General features: G+C 35.5%; 4 protein-coding genes across 4 annotated transcripts; all 4 read left to right on the top strand.

The window, feature by feature from the left end:
* The first annotated feature begins 402 nt into the window (after positions 1 to 402).
* Positions 403 to 3341, top strand: LOC110423804 (ethylene-responsive transcription factor RAP2-12-like). The gene is made up of 3 exons (XM_021438175.2): positions 403 to 856; positions 2174 to 3118; positions 3258 to 3341. Exons 1-2 carry the CDS (start codon positions 568 to 570, stop codon positions 3073 to 3075), a joined length of 1191 nt encoding a protein of 396 aa, XP_021293850.1. The 5' UTR covers positions 403 to 567; the 3' UTR covers positions 3076 to 3118; positions 3258 to 3341.
* A 136-nt stretch (positions 3342 to 3477) lies between these two features.
* Positions 3478 to 6811, top strand: LOC110423805 (uncharacterized). The gene is made up of 3 exons (XM_021438176.2): positions 3478 to 5745; positions 6233 to 6322; positions 6451 to 6811. The coding sequence occupies exons 1-3, from the start codon at positions 5188 to 5190 to the stop codon at positions 6511 to 6513; spliced, it is 711 nt and encodes a 236-aa protein (XP_021293851.1). The 5' UTR covers positions 3478 to 5187; the 3' UTR covers positions 6514 to 6811.
* Positions 6812 to 9438: 2627 nt separating this feature from the next.
* LOC110423873 (GDSL esterase/lipase 5-like) lies at positions 9439 to 12697 on the top strand. The gene is made up of 5 exons (XM_021438288.1): positions 9439 to 9777; positions 9923 to 10044; positions 10756 to 10986; positions 11170 to 11425; positions 12279 to 12697. Exons 1-5 carry the CDS (start codon positions 9507 to 9509, stop codon positions 12521 to 12523), a joined length of 1125 nt encoding a protein of 374 aa, XP_021293963.1. The 5' UTR covers positions 9439 to 9506; the 3' UTR covers positions 12524 to 12697.
* Positions 12698 to 13497: 800 nt separating this feature from the next.
* Positions 13498 to 15536, top strand: LOC110423875 (GDSL esterase/lipase 1-like). The gene is made up of 5 exons (XM_021438290.1): positions 13498 to 13958; positions 14071 to 14192; positions 14348 to 14584; positions 14674 to 14929; positions 15019 to 15536. Exons 1-5 carry the CDS (start codon positions 13712 to 13714, stop codon positions 15255 to 15257), a joined length of 1101 nt encoding a protein of 366 aa, XP_021293965.1. The 5' UTR covers positions 13498 to 13711; the 3' UTR covers positions 15258 to 15536.
* The last annotated feature ends 1812 nt before the right edge of the window (positions 15537 to 17348 follow it).

Here is a 17348-nt window from a genome sequence, read left to right on the forward strand (position 1 = left end):
CATACAATACATTTTATTAGATTATAAGAAATTAAGTAATTTATTTATCTTTATAATATTTGTTTCATTAATCTAAAATATTGAAGGATACTCTTCATTAATATTAATATCTAATATACGAATCGTATAAGATACGAAATATTTTGTTAAAATAGGATAATCTCTTATTATGGTTAATTTCAAAAGTAAAAATCTTATGAGATACCATATATCTTATTTGGATACGAGAGATTAACTTTCCTATTTAGGCTAATAGTATTCTGTATTTCTTTTACCAAAGTAGGACATTGTCAATTAGAAGGGGCTTACAGTCTCCATAATCGTAATTCCCCATCAACAACAAGGGCATCATAGTAAAACAAATTGATTCCATAATTTCTTCCGCAAGAAATATAAAATGGCCACCAACCCTCCCTAAACCCCATAGGAAACAACTCTTTCATTTCACCCAACAACCGATACCCAGACGAAAAAAAAAAAGAGCTATCTAGTTTTTCATTGTTCTCACTTTAACCACAAATCTCTGAAGATCTTTTCACTGAAGTCCCTTACTCTGATAAAGTCATCATGTGTGGAGGTGCGATTATCTCCGATTTCATTCCCCCGACGCGGACGCGACGCCTGACGGCTGATTACTTGTGGCCTGATCTGAAAAATTCCGGGTCCAAAAAGAGGTCGGGTAAAAGGTACTCGAAGCCGGTGATCGATTTGGATGATGACTTCGAGGCTGACTTTCAGGAGTTTAAGGATGAGGAAACCGATGTCGATGACTTCGATGATGTTGATGATGTTTTGGCTGACGTTAAGCCCTTTGCTTTCTCTGCTACAAAGAAACTAGCTTCTGCTGCCTCTCGTGGTAATAATAGTGATAACGATTTCCTCTCTTTTTCCCTTTTTCCCTTTTTTTTTTAATTTGAGTTTTGAGTTTCTTGTTGATCGTTTTGTAAAAGTGGGTCCTTTCTTGATGTTGAATTTTCTTTCCTGTTCCTTTTTTGATAAAATGAATATGTAATTTTTTTTGTCAAAGTTAGTCTTTTTTGCGTTTACTGTAAAGTTTCCATTTTTCATTTACTCATTTTTGGAGGAATTTCTTAAAGGTTGAATTGGTTAGATCATTGGCTAAGTTTGTATGGCACGAGTTATGGATTTTGTATATATCAAATTTTCCTTGCTTATCTGGCTATTTGATCGAAGTAGGCCTTATGAATACAATAATTAGCAGTTTTAATTAAAATTTATGGATTTTACTAAAAGCTCATTTTTTTTAAAAAAAAATTTGTACATTATTTTTTTTTTCGGTTGTTGGTAGATTTTGTCTCTGGCTATGTATATAAGCTTTTCTTTTTTATTTCCCTTTTTTCTGCTTTATATGTTTTAGAAAGTAAATTATTTTCCCTTTGCCGTTTAAGATTTGCTTGTAAGCTAGAGATGGTAGCGAAAAAAAAAAAACTAGAGAAGTTAGATCATAACGTCTTAGCAATTTAAAGCTTCTTCAACTTGAATAAATAAAGATCTGTAATAATGGTAAACTTTTCTACAAGAACACATCAGCTGATTTTGTAGTTTGTCTCCTTTAGATTAGGGGTTTTTCCCTTATAAATTTTGGATATTTGGGTTTTGTGGATCTTGTTCCTCTGTATTGTTTATGTTAGGTCGTTTTTGATCCGTTCATGAGAGTTAAAGAGGGAATTTTAACCATTAGTTTTTTTTTTGTTTTTTTAAATATCATTATAAAAGAGTATTTTGTTGATTTTTCTGTTCCTTTTCTACAAACTTGTTAGAATTAACTTAAAATACATTTTAAAAAAAAAGGAACTTAAAGTACGATTTTTTCTTCTTACTTCAGTCTGTATGACCAATCTATTTGGTTTCTTATGTTTCTACTCCCTTTTGTCTATTGGTGCTTGAAATCTTAATATGCTTGACGAGCATGTTTCTTATGTCCAAAAGGAGAAATCAAAGTTCTTTATTTTTCAATTAATACCTCAAGGAATAATTTTCTGGATAATATTTTCCAAATATGTTTTCCTCACGATTTTTTTTCACTCAAAGTTTGTTGCTGTTGCTGGGTGAAAGATATGTAATTATTTATAGTTTTTTTTTGTCTACTATAACAATTTTATATGGTTCATGCATCTGTATCACTGTATCATATTAATATTTTTATTTTCAGTTATTGAAGGTTCGAACTTTGTAAAATCTGCGGAATTCAGTGGTCAAGCTGAGAAATCTGCAAAAAGAAAGAGGAAGAACCAGTACCGTGGAATTCGACAGCGTCCATGGGGTAAATGGGCTGCTGAGATCCGAGACCCAAGGAAAGGGGTTAGGGTCTGGCTAGGAACTTTCAATACTGCTGAAGAAGCTGCGAGAGCTTATGATGCTGAGGCCCGAAGAATTCGCGGTAAGAAAGCAAAGGTGAACTTCCCTGATGAGGCTGCGCGTACTTCTCCAAAGCGTGCAGTTAAGGCAAATTCTCAGAAATCACTTTCCAGGTCAAATTTGAGCCCTGTTCAGCCAAATCTCAACCAGAATTTCAATTACTTGAGCAAACCAGAGCAGGACTACTTTGATACCATGGGTTTTGTCGAAGAGAAGCCATCAATGGATCAGTTTGCATATGTGGACCCTCTTCCTGTGTCTGAAGATGTTGGATTGAAACCCTTCGCTCAATCTGACAATGCCCCCTTGTATTTTAATTCAGACCAGGGAAGTAACTCCTTTGATTGCTCTGACTTTGGCTGGGGGGAACAGGGTGCCAAGACTCCTGAAATATCATCTATTCTTGAAGCTTCTATAGAGAGTGATGAGTTTGTGGAGGATGCAAACCCTAAGAAGAAGCTGAAACCAAGTTCTGACAATGTTACGCCTACTGAAGACAATTCTGCAAAAAGTTTGTCTGATGAGCTATTGGCTTTGGACAATCAGATGAAGTACTTTCAAATGCCATTTATTGAGGGGAACTGGGATGCCTCAATTGACGCCTTCCTCAATGGAGATGCGACACAGGATGGTGGAAACCCAATGGATCTTTGGAGCTTTGATGACTTCCCTTCCATGGCTGAGGGTGTTTTCTGAGCAAACTTCCGCTACTTACTAGTTTTTGTAAATAAGGCAACATGTTAGTGAGTTTCACCCGTCTGGCAGCTGCTTTATTATTTCAATTGTGTTATCTCTAACATTATTCCTTTTTTTGGATGTATGCTCGAATGTTCACTTATTTATATTTTGCTTTTTTTTTTCTTGTTTATTGCTCTCAGGAATTGGTCAATCTGTTGTGAAGTTGGAGTAAAACAGCTATACATGCTTATGCCTTGTCCGAATGTTTACAGAGGCTTTTAGTATGTTCCCTTTTGTCTATTAGACATTGAACTGCAGTGTTTAAATTTGAGTAACTGTATCTGTGATCATGTGTGATTTGTGATGAAATACTGAAAGCAGATGAATGTTTAACCATGCCATTTGTTTCTCCCATACTCCCTTTCAGGTTTTCTTGACAGGAGCCCACAATTTGATTTGATTTTTTAATAATATACCAACTTTTTTCCAAGGGGAGGCCACTGCTTAATTATGATATTTGCAATACATTGCTTCTAGTCTTTAGCGGTTAAGTGGCCATCCTTTATTCCTAGACATCTCAGCCAGCTGCTTCCTTTCGCCGTGGGAGTCTTGCTGCATTAAGTTTTACCCGAGTTTGTATCATTAACAAGCCACTGAGCATTATTGCTTTTGTGCTTCCCGGCTAGCATCATTTTCTGCCTTTTTACTGAAGTGGGTCGGTGCAATACATTTTATGTGAGATTGTTACCAAAAGCTTGTGCATTCGGTTGCTGACTTGTAATTGACGAGGCCCTTCTTACCATGTGATTTTCCTGTCGTCATTTGCCGCGTATACTTGGGAATTGACGATGGCCTCAGGGAAATTAAAAAACCACTAATAGGGAACGTTCGGTCGCAGTGGCCACGTGAAGGCATATGCCTCACAGTGATATGAGCAGGCATGGGAAAAATCTCCTCCAATCTTCTGCTCCCCTCGCATGTGAGGAGCATGGCAAAGTTATCGTGTACATGGACCGTGTCGATAGGTCACTTTACGCCCTTTTAATAATGGGATTTGTTTGCTAGCTGAAGGTCAAGGGATTCGTGTTGGGTTCCATCATTTAGGCCATGGTGGGGTCAGCTTTGCAGGTGCTGTGGGCCCCAGTATGCATAGGTTTTTGGGGGGGTGGCAACCCCTAGGAAGATGATCCCACCCCCCTCCTGCGTTGCAGGAATAACTTTGTGAAGAGAATGGTGAAAGAAAGGACATGAAAATAGCTTGAAGGATCTCGTGATTGTCCACAACATTGGCTGCAAAAGCAACCCAGCAGCACCATCACCACCACCACCACCACCACCACCACTGGGAGCCTTGCCTTATAAGTGACCCTAACCAAAAACCAATAATCACGCATATCTCTGGGCAAGGTTCTAGGGCCGAGGTAAATATCTGTTATGTCATTTGTGCTCGCAAAGATTCTCCAAATATTCGGATTGCTTAATGGATCTTCTCCTGCCTGGATGTTGTGAAGTACCCGCACCAGGGATAACGTGATCCGATGCCTATTGCTCTGCTCCTTTGCAGTAGAAAGCAAAAGGGGTTAATCAAAGATTAGATCTTAACCACATCAATAGGCAAAATAGGCTCTGGCCAGTGCTTATTCCAATCAAGAGGACTGTCCATTTCTTTATAAATCTTAAAGAAGCGGAATGATGGGCAATGTGGCGCCATTTTGAGTGAGTACTAGTCATCCAAGTTACCAGCCCAATTTATAAAATGCATGCGAGTAGAAAATTAAATGAATATGTTGAACTTCCAAAAAGTTATCTCTGGCTTCAGCAATTGAGGCTGCACTGCAGTGGGAATTTATTCTCATTTTTTGAATCTAATTACTGAGTTCAATGAAAGAAACTTCAACAAAAGGATACCTAAAATTAATCTATGGTCTTGACTTTTTTCTTTCTATTCAATCTACCCTGAATTCTATTCGAGGCTTCGGAGCACCGTTAAGAAAGGAATAAGGGAATTCTACAGTTAAAGGAAAACATCAAATTCCTTCTTAATCTAGAAGTAGCAACAATAAAGTAAGGATTAAATAACCACTGGAAGTGTTTGATTAGTTTGGCTGAGTCCCAAGATGAAGGTTCATCATGAATGCTCCAATGCCCGATTCGGCTTGTTTATGTTTCCAGCAACAATCTAAGCAAAAGCGTTTTCTCAGGAGATGCTGTTTCTTTCTGTCTGTTTATCTTCTTGTCATAGTTACCACGGTAGGGGTGGGTGGATTGACTGTTGTATTCGTTTTGAAGCCTCAAAAGCCGGTATTTTCTATTCAAACCATAAGATTAGATGCTTACAAATTGAATGTTTACTCCAATTCAACCCTGTTTGTTTCGTCTGTTGCATCTTTGATCTTAAATGCTAGCAATCCTAACAAAATTGGCCTAAGCTACAGCCCTTCGAGGTTTCAACTTTATTTGGAAGGACTTCCAATAGCAGTTATTCGAGTTCCCAGGTTCTATCAACCTGCTCATAGTAACAATGTAAGTTTGAGAACAAGGGTTTTGGTTCCTTGTGTGAATGTTAGCCAGGTTATGGGTGGAGGTTGGTTGCAAGATCAGCAGGGGCAGAACATTGTTCCAATGAAACTATTAGGCGATATTAAAGTAAACCTCCATATTCTACACTTAACCCTGCCAAAAATCAAGGTTTGTATGTGTACTCTTTCTTCCCTTTCACCTTGATAAAGATTTACATTCTGAATTGCTTGCTTCTCAAAGCTTTCAAGTTCAAAGCATCAAAATGACATAAACCTCAATTTGTGAATCAATTTTTTTTTCCATGAAGGGATTCATAACAGATTATTTAGGTTTTCCAATAATTAGTGCTTGCCTTATTTCAATTGTCAGACGCATATAGTTATATTATTTTTGACTATTGAAAAGAAAAGCATAGTTCTTTTGGAATTTGGAAGTTGATATATTACAGCTCCCAAAAAATCATGAGAGCGTAAACAGATGACTTTAGGCCTTTGAGAGATTGCGGATGCCTTACTTCAAGCCCATAAACCTTTGACATAATGGTCATGAATCTGTTTCTTAAGCTTAATACATTCATTTTATACCCAAGTAACTTTCCCAAGTCCCAAAATGTCATACCTTCTTTTTTATACTTCGTAATTCTTATGTCTTGCAGGTTGCCCTGGATTGTGACATAAGTTTCGAGTATAGCCAATTGGCATTCCTAAATGAAGCTTACAGCAACAAAGCAGCTAAAAATCCCTTTGTAAGTGTCATTTCACATCTCAAAAATTGCCCCCCCTTAATATCCCTTGAGTAGTAATCATCATGCATGCTTATATACATAAATATGTCTTCTTTGATTCATTTGTAAATTACTTGACTTTGCTGCAGGCATCTTTTTCAAATGATTCCAAATCCTTCCTGAAGCAATGTGCATTGGCTATCTACATCTAAAAAAACCGGAGATTTTCTTGATAGGAAAGTTTGGTTTTTCTGAAGCTGGAAGATTCTTGTTGATGTGATTTGCTAATGGCTACATAGCCTGACGGTCTCTTCTTCCTTAAGGAAGATTAGGATCCTTGCTAATGGCTTATATAGGCAATTCTGTCACCTGCCCCTCCAAAATCAAGACATGGAGGCATTCGATTCTCAATCTTATCAAAAAAGAAATCATAGGATTCAATTCATCTTACAGTTTTTACATCAATAGCATGATATGATTATCAGCTAGCCATGATGTCTTTTCATTATAATTTCCAATATTTTTTTTTGAAAAAAAAATCCAGCAGCGAACCATGGTTAAATTACTAGTTACTATGTATTTCAAAGATCATGTATGACTAAGGTCTGATCCACCAGTTTTACTGACAAATCCGGCAAGAAATTCACAATCAGCAACCTGCATCATAACTGAAAAAATAACATGTTCCACCAGTTACAGTTATGGAGAGTAGAGTTATTACAGATAATTGCCACTGGTCAGCAAATATATATATCCAGCATTAAAATCCCCCAAAACACAGCTTCCCATGTTTGGCAACTCGTCTCTACTCCAGCTGGCTTCTTTGTGGAGTCGCCCAACGTCATTCATTCCAACAGGAACTAGAGTCTCAACTGATCTTCCACAGTTTGCTAAGAGGCCATTATCTATCTTAATTTCCAATATTGACAATTATGCTAACATATAGATCCAGAAATTAATCGAAACAATGAAAGAAAAAATCAAAATAGTATTATTGTATTCTCTTTCTGTTTGCCGTTTGTCATCAGCTTATTTATCTTTCACAAGTAAGGGAAGGACCCTGCACCTCCTTTGATCATTGTCCATTTGAATGGACTGATAAGGCCACCTTAACTCCACTCTAGCTCGTCTTTAGCCCTGGCCTACTCATAAACTACAGTTTTTTTTTTTTGCATGCCAAAAAAGTCTAGCGCAAAGCTTAGAAAACTAAGCCCGAGTTTCATCTTCTACTTAGAGATGTTGTAGATTCAACAGTTTAAAAGCATAGATCGAATTTCTTTCTGCGAGCTTAATTTGACGTTTCAACTGTTCATATATATTGACATATTTCTTTCTTGACTTGGACAATATCTGGGTTATATTTCACATTTATTCATTTACCTTTTTCTCTATTCTTTCATTGACATCGATGGGGACTGTGATGGCCGCTTAATAAGGGATTGCCCCGCTGCAAATTTTCTCTATACACAATCAAAATCTCACTTTTTTCTTTCGGCTCTAAAGAAAAAGATTATAGAAAGGTGATGAACCTCATGTCTATCCGTTAGGAAGCCGATATAGGAAGGGTATCTAGAGTTAGACACACACATAAGTCAAATTAGAAGTGTAGTCTAGCTCGCCTTTGCCATCATCATAAGTAAAAATATTCTAATCTAGGCCTTGGGCGGTGAAGTTTAAAATGATCACCAAGTAATTAAGCCACAATTAGCTCCGGAGATAAACTTGAATTTCATCACATATATACTTACCACCAATGGAACATGGTAACTTGCCATTCGTTGATTTAACTACATAGATGTATTTTAGAGAAAATAAAGAGAATAACGGGCTAGTGGCAACTACTGTGAAAAGCAATGGGTTTTTCACTAGTGAATCATTCACAGAAATCTCGTGCATGTTAAAATATTTCTTGACGTGTCTTTGAAATGGTCTTGAAGGCCTCACTTAGACTTTGATTATGCAAGGCATGCAACGTGCGAAAATTTAGACAAAAAGGATACCAAAATGGTCAACAGTTGTGATGAAAAATTAATGAGAGTAATTAAGGAGCTTTAATTAAGACGCATGCAAGGGTTCATTTTTCAGAGAAACAAATTAGTGAAAATCAAATTGATCCAAAATTCAAGACAATCCAATTGACATTATCATGGAAATTCAATTATAGTACATATATAAATTAACCTTGTTGCATAAACCTCAACCCTTTAGTAATAATAATATGTAGGTGGTATAGGTTGACCTTCATAGCTTTGAACTCAAGTAACAATAATCGATCCCCAAGGAAAAAAATGAATACCCACCTCCTAAATTCGTAACTATTGAATTCTTTTTCTTACAGCCATTTTCAACTTTCGTACACGTGCTTCACACAAATGCTGGATGGATGTGTGCTTCCCCAATCACGGATTCGTTTGACATTAGACAAACGTTTCTCAGCAATCCTCCTCCCTACCTGGCTTACTTCTCAAAATCTCTTTACTATTATTTATATATAAACACCCTTCCCTTATGTCTCCTTCATATCATGGCCACAACTGCCACGAAAATTAAAAAGAAAGGGGAAACCATAGACCTTGTCTTGATTAAACAACGCAAAATAGGCCGACTTGAATATTTAATTTAATCAAAATACTAAATACTATTGTATATATTTAATTTTATATTAGCGTAGTCAAATATTGATGCGGGCATATAATTATTTGTAAAGCACATTTTTCTTTCACCTAGGAGTATGTCATAAAGGAGGCACGTGTTCAGTTTAGATTATAATGGAAGAAAACAGCCGGGTTAATGTGAGTTTTCAGTTTGTAAAATTTTGGCCACATGGAACTTTGCAGTCTGTCTCCTTTTTATTGCTGAGTTGCATTTTCTAATGTTTTATTTTCCTGATCCCTGATTCATTCTGTCTTGGTTCATGTGTAATAAATTAAACTATGTTGCATTTCTGTGGAAAATGTTGGCAAATTAATTTATTAAACTATAGAAAAACAACAGAAAAGCCAAATTAATTCACCAAAATATATGCTGTTAGAATCTTTTCTTTTCCTCTTGGGTCAAACTTAACTATAAAATTTGTCCATATATACTAATCGTCTCCGAGTCACTGTTTAAATACATATAGTCCTTTTCACATCAAACAGAGACAAAGTCAATATATTTTGGCAGCAACTGTGTGAGCAATGAAGCCATAAAGAAGAGTTTTATCATGGCTAGACTAAGCTCTCTCTTCTTCATTCTCTTCCTTCATATAGCACTCACCGCAACACGTTGCAGAGGGAAATCCCAGCTGCCAGAGAAGCATGCCAGGGCTGCGGTGCCCATCTTCCTCTTTGGTGATTCATTTCTGGATGTTGGCAACAACAACTATATCAACACCTCAACTCTCGACCAAGCAAATTTCTGGCCTTATGGAGAAACTTACTTCAAGTTCCCTACCGGAAGGTTTTCTGATGGGCGTTTGGTATCAGACTTTATCGGTGAGATTTGCAAAATCTTCTCTTGTGGCTTTTACTGTTTGTACAAAGTTCAAATTTGGTTAACCAACATATATTCTGTCTGCCTAACATCTTCTTCTTGTCTGATCTCTGTATACATTTTTTATTTGTTCTTTTTCTATTGTAGCCAAACATGCAAACTTGCCATGGATCCCGCCATTTCTGCAACCGGGGTTTCGACAATATTGCCTTGGGGTAAATTTTGCATCTGCTGGAGCAGGTGCTCTAGCTGAGACGTTTCAAGGATTCGTATGTATTATCTTCTTCCTTCCCATTTCTTCATTCTTTATATACATTCCGGAATATTTATACATTAACTGGAATGAAATTGTCTATAGCATTCTCACATTTAGGAATGTTTTTCTTCTGTTAAACACCTTCTTAATTGTGGTTTTTCTTTGCCTGCTCTGTACATATGCAGTTTGCACATATTTATCCAATGCTTGACTCAAAATGCTATTAAGTCACAAGAACAAATATTCATTTCATTATCTTCAACAACTTGGCATAGAAGGATAAAAAGAAACAGAGAGAAAAATTTTAAAAAGGGGGAAGGAGTAGGAGAAAAGACTTTTATGGTGTGAATGTTTAGAAACAGGAGATAGTCCTGACGGTCCAGACCAAAACCTTGTGGTCAGAGTGAAATTTTGAGACAAATGTTACTTTAATTTGGCTGGATGCACCTAATGTTTTGGGGCCACTAATGTATCCATTGATATGTCAAACATCAAGTGAGGCCCAAATGAACTTATTGGTATCCTGTCCCATCTTCACCAAAACATCAAAAGAAATTTGCACATGAAACCTAAGGTCAACATGGATATACATAAAAAGAGACCAGAGAGAACGAATGATGTGTCAAACGTACAACCACGATTTTGTGGAGATTTTGATAGCAGGGTTGAATTCTAGCTCCACTTTTTTGTAATGGTTACTGATCAATTAATTTTCCCTTTTCAGGTGATCGATCTCAAAACACAGCTAAGCTACTATAACAAGGTAGAGAGTTGGTTGAGGCAGGAATTAGGAAATGATGAAGCGAGGATGACCATATCAAGAGCTGTCTACTTGTTTAGCATCGGGAGCAATGATTACATGAGCCCTTTCTTGACCAATTCCACGATCTTAAACAACTACTCTGACTCCACATATGTTGGGATGGTAATCGGAAACCTTACAACAACCATTAAAGTAAGTAATTCTTCTTGTCTCAATTATTAAAAATGGAAGGGTAGATATTGCCCAAATTCGAAGCTTAAAGTTCTTTAGCTTTTTAGGGTATGAATCAGCCTGTTTTGTCTTTGTGGGACAAAATGTGGTAAAAGTTTGTGTCTTAATTAAATGCTATATATGTTTTGGTGTTAATTTTGGCAGGAAATATACGCAAGAGGCGGTCGAAAATTTGCCTTCATCAACTTGCCGGATTTGGGCTGCGTTCCGGGAATGAGGATAATCAAGTCTGAAAACAATGGCAGCTGCTTGGAGGAAGTAACATCACTTGCAAACTTACACAACAAATCCCTTTCCAAGCTCCTCTTTGAGTTAGAAAAACGATTGAAGGGGTTCAAGTATTCACTTTTTGACTTCAACAGCAATCTGAGACAAAGAATGCATCATCCCTCCAAATATGGTACGTACAAATTAAACAACATGCAAAATCACAAAGCATAACTCAAAACTAGCTTTTGTCCTAGTGCACTTGATCCTAGGGAACTTTGTTCTACATATATGATTAATTTGTCTTTTTGGCCCTGTTTGCAGGTACTTATAGGCACTCCTTAGAATTAGTTAAAATTTTATTTTAAAAAATGCTTTTTATTTAATGCATTATTCTCACAAAGTTTAAGAAGAGATAATATACTTTTTGAATATATATATTTATAAAAATTCCCTTCATAAAGATGTTTATAGACACTTTTCGACCCTTTTTTTTTTAATTTTTAAGTTTGAAATAATCATACACATTTAATAAAAGCATTGAACATTCTGTCAAAAAAACAAACAAAAAAAAAACATCGATTATTGGTTGAACACCTCAAAAAAGATACTATGATTGGTCAAAAAGAAAACTACTGGAGGGATCTGAACTTTTGATAAAAGGCAGAATATATGATCACGTATTTGAAACCTCGAGATCTTGGTAAGCTTGAGAGCTTCTAGTCCAAAGCTTTAAGGGTTCAATGATAACCTCGTCTCTAAAAGGTTCTTACCCCTCGTTTGCATTGCTTTTTCATTTTTCAAAAGCTGCTTTTGCTTGCAACAGCAATGCCAAACTAGGCCCAAACAGCCGAGCTTATGTTCTAAAGCCTAGTCATTTTTTAATAGGTTGGAGTATCATAATTTTGGAATGGAAATTACACAATAGAGAAGGACACTACTGCTACTGCAAATTATATGTTTGTTTCCCGAGAAAATTTTTTTACTGCATACAAGCAAAAGGAATTGCAATTAAACAATTGGGTGGAAATTTTGGTTTCATGAAGGTTTCAAGGAAGGGGAGGCAGCTTGCTGTGGAACGGGGCCGTATAGAGGAGTATTCAGCTGTGGGGGAAAAAGGATAGTGAAGGAATTTCAGCTTTGTAAGGATCCCAATGATTATGTGTTTTGGGACTCTTTCCATCTCACCGAAAAGATTTACAAACAATTGGCGGATCAAATGTGGAGTGCAACAAGCAATTCTCATGATGTTGGACCGTACAATCTGAGGAAACTATTCCGGATTAATTAAGCAACATTAATCCACAAGAACAGAGAATTCTTTAAGAGAAGGTCTTATCCACCTTGAAAACGAGAATTTATTACTATTTTTTTTAACAAAAATGTGTGTAAATACATGGATTCTAATCCTTATAATTTATCAGACGATATATAAGCATATGTTTTGATTCTTTTTCCTTAATAATTGTTTTTAGGGGCAAAATCTGATTGGATTTGCTCGAGGAATAACTCCTAATTGGTCCCATATACGAGTGGCAATTATAAATAAAGTGGCCAGTTAAATGTTGGATATAATGGAATTAGCTATCATCTGGTCCTGGTATATTTAACTGTGCGGGATGTTAGTCAGGCGGTGCTGGCTAATTTCACCAGCATCAATGGCGTTAACCAAATATTTTGGAAAGGATTGTGTTATCTCACATCACCACCTACCAAGAACAACCTTCAAGACATGTCTGAGTTTCTGATACATTGAAGGAGGCAGGCACCAGGTGTTAAATTCCATTTTTCTGGCAGTCCTTTGCCAAATCCCTCTCTTTTTTTAATGGCTAATTTTAGAGGAGGATTTGACTTTGGAGGAGTCTTCTTTATGAAAGATAAAGTACTGTCACCATCACCAGTTTGTGCCTCCGTTAATTGTTTTTTCCTTGACTTTTATCATTGTAAAACATTTTGACTGTGGAGAAGGATATTCTATGTTCTTTTGTTGATGAGCAAGGACAAGTAAAATACTACTATTTTCTTTAGTTTAGCGTGTTCTACTTTCTTAAGATCGAGCCTGAGTTTTGTGATTGTCCAAGAAAACACTCCACACCATCCGAGAGCATTCTTAAGTTTAACGTGTTTCTATAAAATAATAGTGTTTTCTTATGACCAAACTTGTGAAAATCTTCACAATTTGATTCGATATATATAAACCATCAGTCTGAATCATTTTAATTACGAAATATCATCTAATGAGATCAGATCATTGCCGTAATCAAATGTTTGATTCTGCAGATTATTGATCTGACCTTACATATATAGCTTTCTAGCACATGCATTAGTCCCCATTTTCCGCTAAGAATGATTGTACTTATTCAAATCTGGATAGTGTTCATATTATATATGTATCTTTTATTCTTCTGATGTACTACTTGAATTGCGAACCCTATAAATACCCATTGACCTAACCAAAGAATTGCAACATAAACAGAATATGGCAAATTTAAGGTTTCATATCATCCTCTTCCTTTTATGCACAAGCTTTCTCACTCTAATTAGCTGCCATTGCCTGCCTGAAAATCATGTTACCTTGTTCATCTTCGGGGATTCGATATTTGATTCTGGGAATAATAACTACATCAACACCACTGCTCAGGCAAATTACCAGCCCTATGGGGAAACCTATATCAAGTACCCCTCGGGAAGATTTTCAGATGGGCTTCTGATTCCTGATTTTATAGGTAAGACATTTTAGGATGCTTCTTTTTTTTTTTTTTGTCTTTTTCTCAGTCATATTTGAAGACAAACAATGTTACTCAAGTAACTAAGTTGTCCTTTGGTGATTTATTGCAGCTGAGTATGCAAAAGCACCATATGTTCTGCCTTATTTACAACCTGGTATTCATGATTTTACTTATGGAGTGAATTTTGCATCAAGTGGAGCTGGTGCTCTGGTTGAAACTCATCGAGAATTGGTATGTGCTTGTTCTTAATCGCCTTAAAAGGCAATAGTTTGGATACCTTTGAGGCTACTTTATATGTTTTGACTTTTGGTTATGATTATGTTTGTTTACTAATTCTATATAAATGAGCTCAAACTTTTCCCTTTGCCCTTATGGTTTCTTTCCAGCTCCATCCTATTGATCTCACGACTCAGCTAAGGTTTTTCGAGGATGTAGAGAAACAGTTGATGCAGAAACTAGGTGATGCAGAAGCCAAATCATTGCTTTCGAAAGCTGTTTACTTAATTAGCATTGGAAGGAATGATTACGTAGTCCCTTTCTATCCAAACTCTACTGTGCTTCAGACCTACTCTAAAGAAGAATATGTGGGGATGGTGATTGGTAATCTGACAGTCACAATCAAGGTAATAAAACAGATTTAGTTTACCTAAATTTCATTCCTTTCTGTGTCTTTTATCAGTTAACTAATCTATGGTCAAATTTAATGTCTTAGGAATTGTATGAGAAGGGAGGAAGGAAATTTGGGTTTCTAAATGTGGAGCGCCTAGGTTGTATACCATTCGTGAAAAGACTTGACCAAAGGAGCAATGGCTCCTGCTTCGAGGAAGCAACAGCACTAGCTGAGCTACATAACAGAGAACTTTCCTTAGCCCTCCAAGAGCTAGAGAGACAACTAAAAGGATTCAAATACACAAATTTCAACTTTTACAGTTTCCTCAGTGAAAGAATAAACAATCCTTCAAAATATGGTATGCCAATATACCATCTTCCCCATCAATCTTATGTCAAAATGTTGAAATCTTATTCTAAAATATCTTTGTGTTTTGTGGGTTTGAAGGTTTCAACGAGGTGAAGATGGCATGTTGCGGGAGTGGTCAGTACAGAGGAATTTTGAGCTGTGGAGGAAGAAGGGGAGTCACAGACTATGAGTTATGTGAAAATCCTAATGAATATGTGTTCTTTGACGCTTACCATCTCACTGGAAAGGCCAACAAGCAATTAGCAGAGCTAATGTGGAGTGCAACTGATCCCAATGTCACAGGGCCTCACAATCTTAGAACACTAATCAACCTTTGATTTAATAAATTTGATTGCCTGAGGTTATAATAATTTGTTTACGGGAACTATTTTCCCCTTGTTACAATGTTATTGCATGAGGAAATGCAATAAATCTCTAGAAAAAGGGTAACCTGAATTGCATATCTCAAGATTGGTAGCACTATCACTATCATATTACATATCATTACAATGACCTCATATTTGGTCATGGGCTCTAAGCAGACATAATGACCCCAATTCCTCATCGGGCCTTGTTGGCAGTGTGGGTTTGTGTATCATATATTAATAAAAGGTCAACTTTGGATTATGGGCTTTATCTTTTGAGTCTGTATAGCTAATTTTGCACCAATAAGCTGCTTTTTTTTTAAAAAATAAAAATTGTAGTAGCCCATCTAGTATTTCAATTCTGCGGGTTTAATCTTTTTATTGTAATTTTGCCTAATTTAGTTCTTAAATTTTTATCAAAAATTGATTTAAAGACAATTGTTTATGGTGTTAAAATATTATAGGTAAATTTCCATAGTGTGATATTTTTATTGATGACCAGACATGTCAACTTAAATAATTTTTCATATGGTACACTTTAAGATAAATAGACTCTATTTTGAATGAAAAATACTTTATCTAAAAATATTAATTGTTATTTGATTTAAATAAAATATAGTTTTTTTAAACAAGCATATTTCCTATAACAAAAAATTAATCCACCTAAATATGTCAAATTATGATCAAATGTCACGTCAATCAAGTTAAAATAAAAATATTAATTTTATTATCAATTGACTTGAAATAACTTTTAATAAATGTATAAAAATTAAAATCATTAGATTGAAGTACAAGTGTCAAAACTATTGAATGGAGATACTATATAGAAAGACCAATTCAAACTTTGATTTTTATTTTCAATCCTTAATCTAAAAAGAATGATTTCTACTTCTTTGTTTTTTCTTTTTTTTTTTGAGAGATATATTAAGTACCAAGTTGGGAAAAGATTATCACTATTCTCTTGGTTGATTTCTCTTTTTCTTAAGAAAAAATATTGTAGAAAGAAAAAATATTAAAATAAGGTGAAGCAATAACTTAATGATAAATATATATAGTTACATTGACATAAAAATTTTCGTATTTTAATAAAGTTTGGATATTTTCTTGACAGATATGAAGTTGGGTACTTAAAAAAAAGTGGATACCTTATCTGTGTACATCCCTGCATAAGATATTAATTGATTTTCTCTTCCATTATGTGGCAGGATTTGTCTAGGAAACTAAATGACTCTGCATGCATTGCATTAGCAAATACAACTTGGGAGTGCTGCATTCCAGGAATGATAATCCTCTTCATCATCAAATCCCCATTCTTCTTTCTTTAAAAATATTTAAAATTTGATTCGGAAAACCTATGGATATGAAAACGTATGCCTTCGGAGAAAGTAAAGGGCAGTCTTTAGTTTTCCATTATTAAAATCAAAGTCAAGGATGGCATGTTGCTTAAAAGAAATAAGTAATTGGAATGGCCTTGTTGTGCAAGCCTCCCAAATCTAAACAGTTGATAAGAATGCGTTTGTCAAACTTAACAAAGATTAATAGTTTCATACAAGAATAATTAGTTAGGCCTGTGGCAATAGTCAAACAACAAATCTTTGACAGATTCTATCAGCTGCCTCCACATCTGCAAATGAACTCAGCCGCAATTACTTTCATGTATGGTGCTACAGTTAATGTATATTATTCGGGTTTTTTTTGCAATCAATTAATTCACAATAATTAATCTTCCAACTTAATATGATATATATCAACTTAAACAATAATTCACTCAACCTACATTTAAAGAAACGTGTTAGAATTTAATTATAATAATTAGGTCATTATCAATCAACTACAAATTTTATAATAATTAATTATACCTGTTCTTGAGACGGAAAAAAATACACCAACTAATGAGTCAAATGTTCAGGTGCAATTAATTATCCAACTTAACACATGAAAATTATTTTGAAATAAATAATTAAATTATTCATCATCCTATCAATTTATCAATCTTTATCGGTTAGGGATGTAAGTGGGTTGGTATTACAGAGGTATATGTGGATATTCAACCAGATAACATTA

The sequence above is a fragment of the Theobroma umbraticum genome, unplaced genomic scaffold (assembly GCF_002168275.2).
Source record: "Theobroma umbraticum cultivar Fairchild unplaced genomic scaffold, ASM216827v3 scaffold_204.0, whole genome shotgun sequence".
NCBI lineage: Eukaryota > Viridiplantae > Streptophyta > Magnoliopsida > Malvales > Malvaceae > Theobroma > Theobroma umbraticum.

Coding starts and splice junctions, on each gene's coding strand:
- LOC110423804 (XM_021438175.2), top strand. CDS start 568: ATGTGTGGAGGTGCGATTATCTCCGATTTCATTCCCCCGACGCGGACG. Junction 857..2,173: donor AGCTTCTGCTGCCTCTCGTG/GTAATAATAGTG, acceptor TTTTATTTTCAG/TTATTGAAGGTTCGAACTTT.
- LOC110423805 (XM_021438176.2), top strand. CDS start 5,188: ATGAATGCTCCAATGCCCGATTCGGCTTGTTTATGTTTCCAGCAACAA. Junction 5,746..6,232: donor TAACCCTGCCAAAAATCAAG/GTTTGTATGTGT, acceptor TATGTCTTGCAG/GTTGCCCTGGATTGTGACAT. Junction 6,323..6,450: donor AAGCAGCTAAAAATCCCTTT/GTAAGTGTCATT, acceptor ACTTTGCTGCAG/GCATCTTTTTCAAATGATTC.
- LOC110423875 (XM_021438290.1), top strand. CDS start 13,712: ATGGCAAATTTAAGGTTTCATATCATCCTCTTCCTTTTATGCACAAGC. Junction 13,959..14,070: donor TCTGATTCCTGATTTTATAG/GTAAGACATTTT, acceptor GATTTATTGCAG/CTGAGTATGCAAAAGCACCA. Junction 14,930..15,018: donor AAACAATCCTTCAAAATATG/GTATGCCAATAT, acceptor GTGGGTTTGAAG/GTTTCAACGAGGTGAAGATG.
- LOC110423873 (XM_021438288.1), top strand. CDS start 9,507: ATGGCTAGACTAAGCTCTCTCTTCTTCATTCTCTTCCTTCATATAGCA. Junction 10,045..10,755: donor CTGAGACGTTTCAAGGATTC/GTATGTATTATC, acceptor TTCCCTTTTCAG/GTGATCGATCTCAAAACACA. Junction 10,987..11,169: donor ACCTTACAACAACCATTAAA/GTAAGTAATTCT, acceptor TAATTTTGGCAG/GAAATATACGCAAGAGGCGG.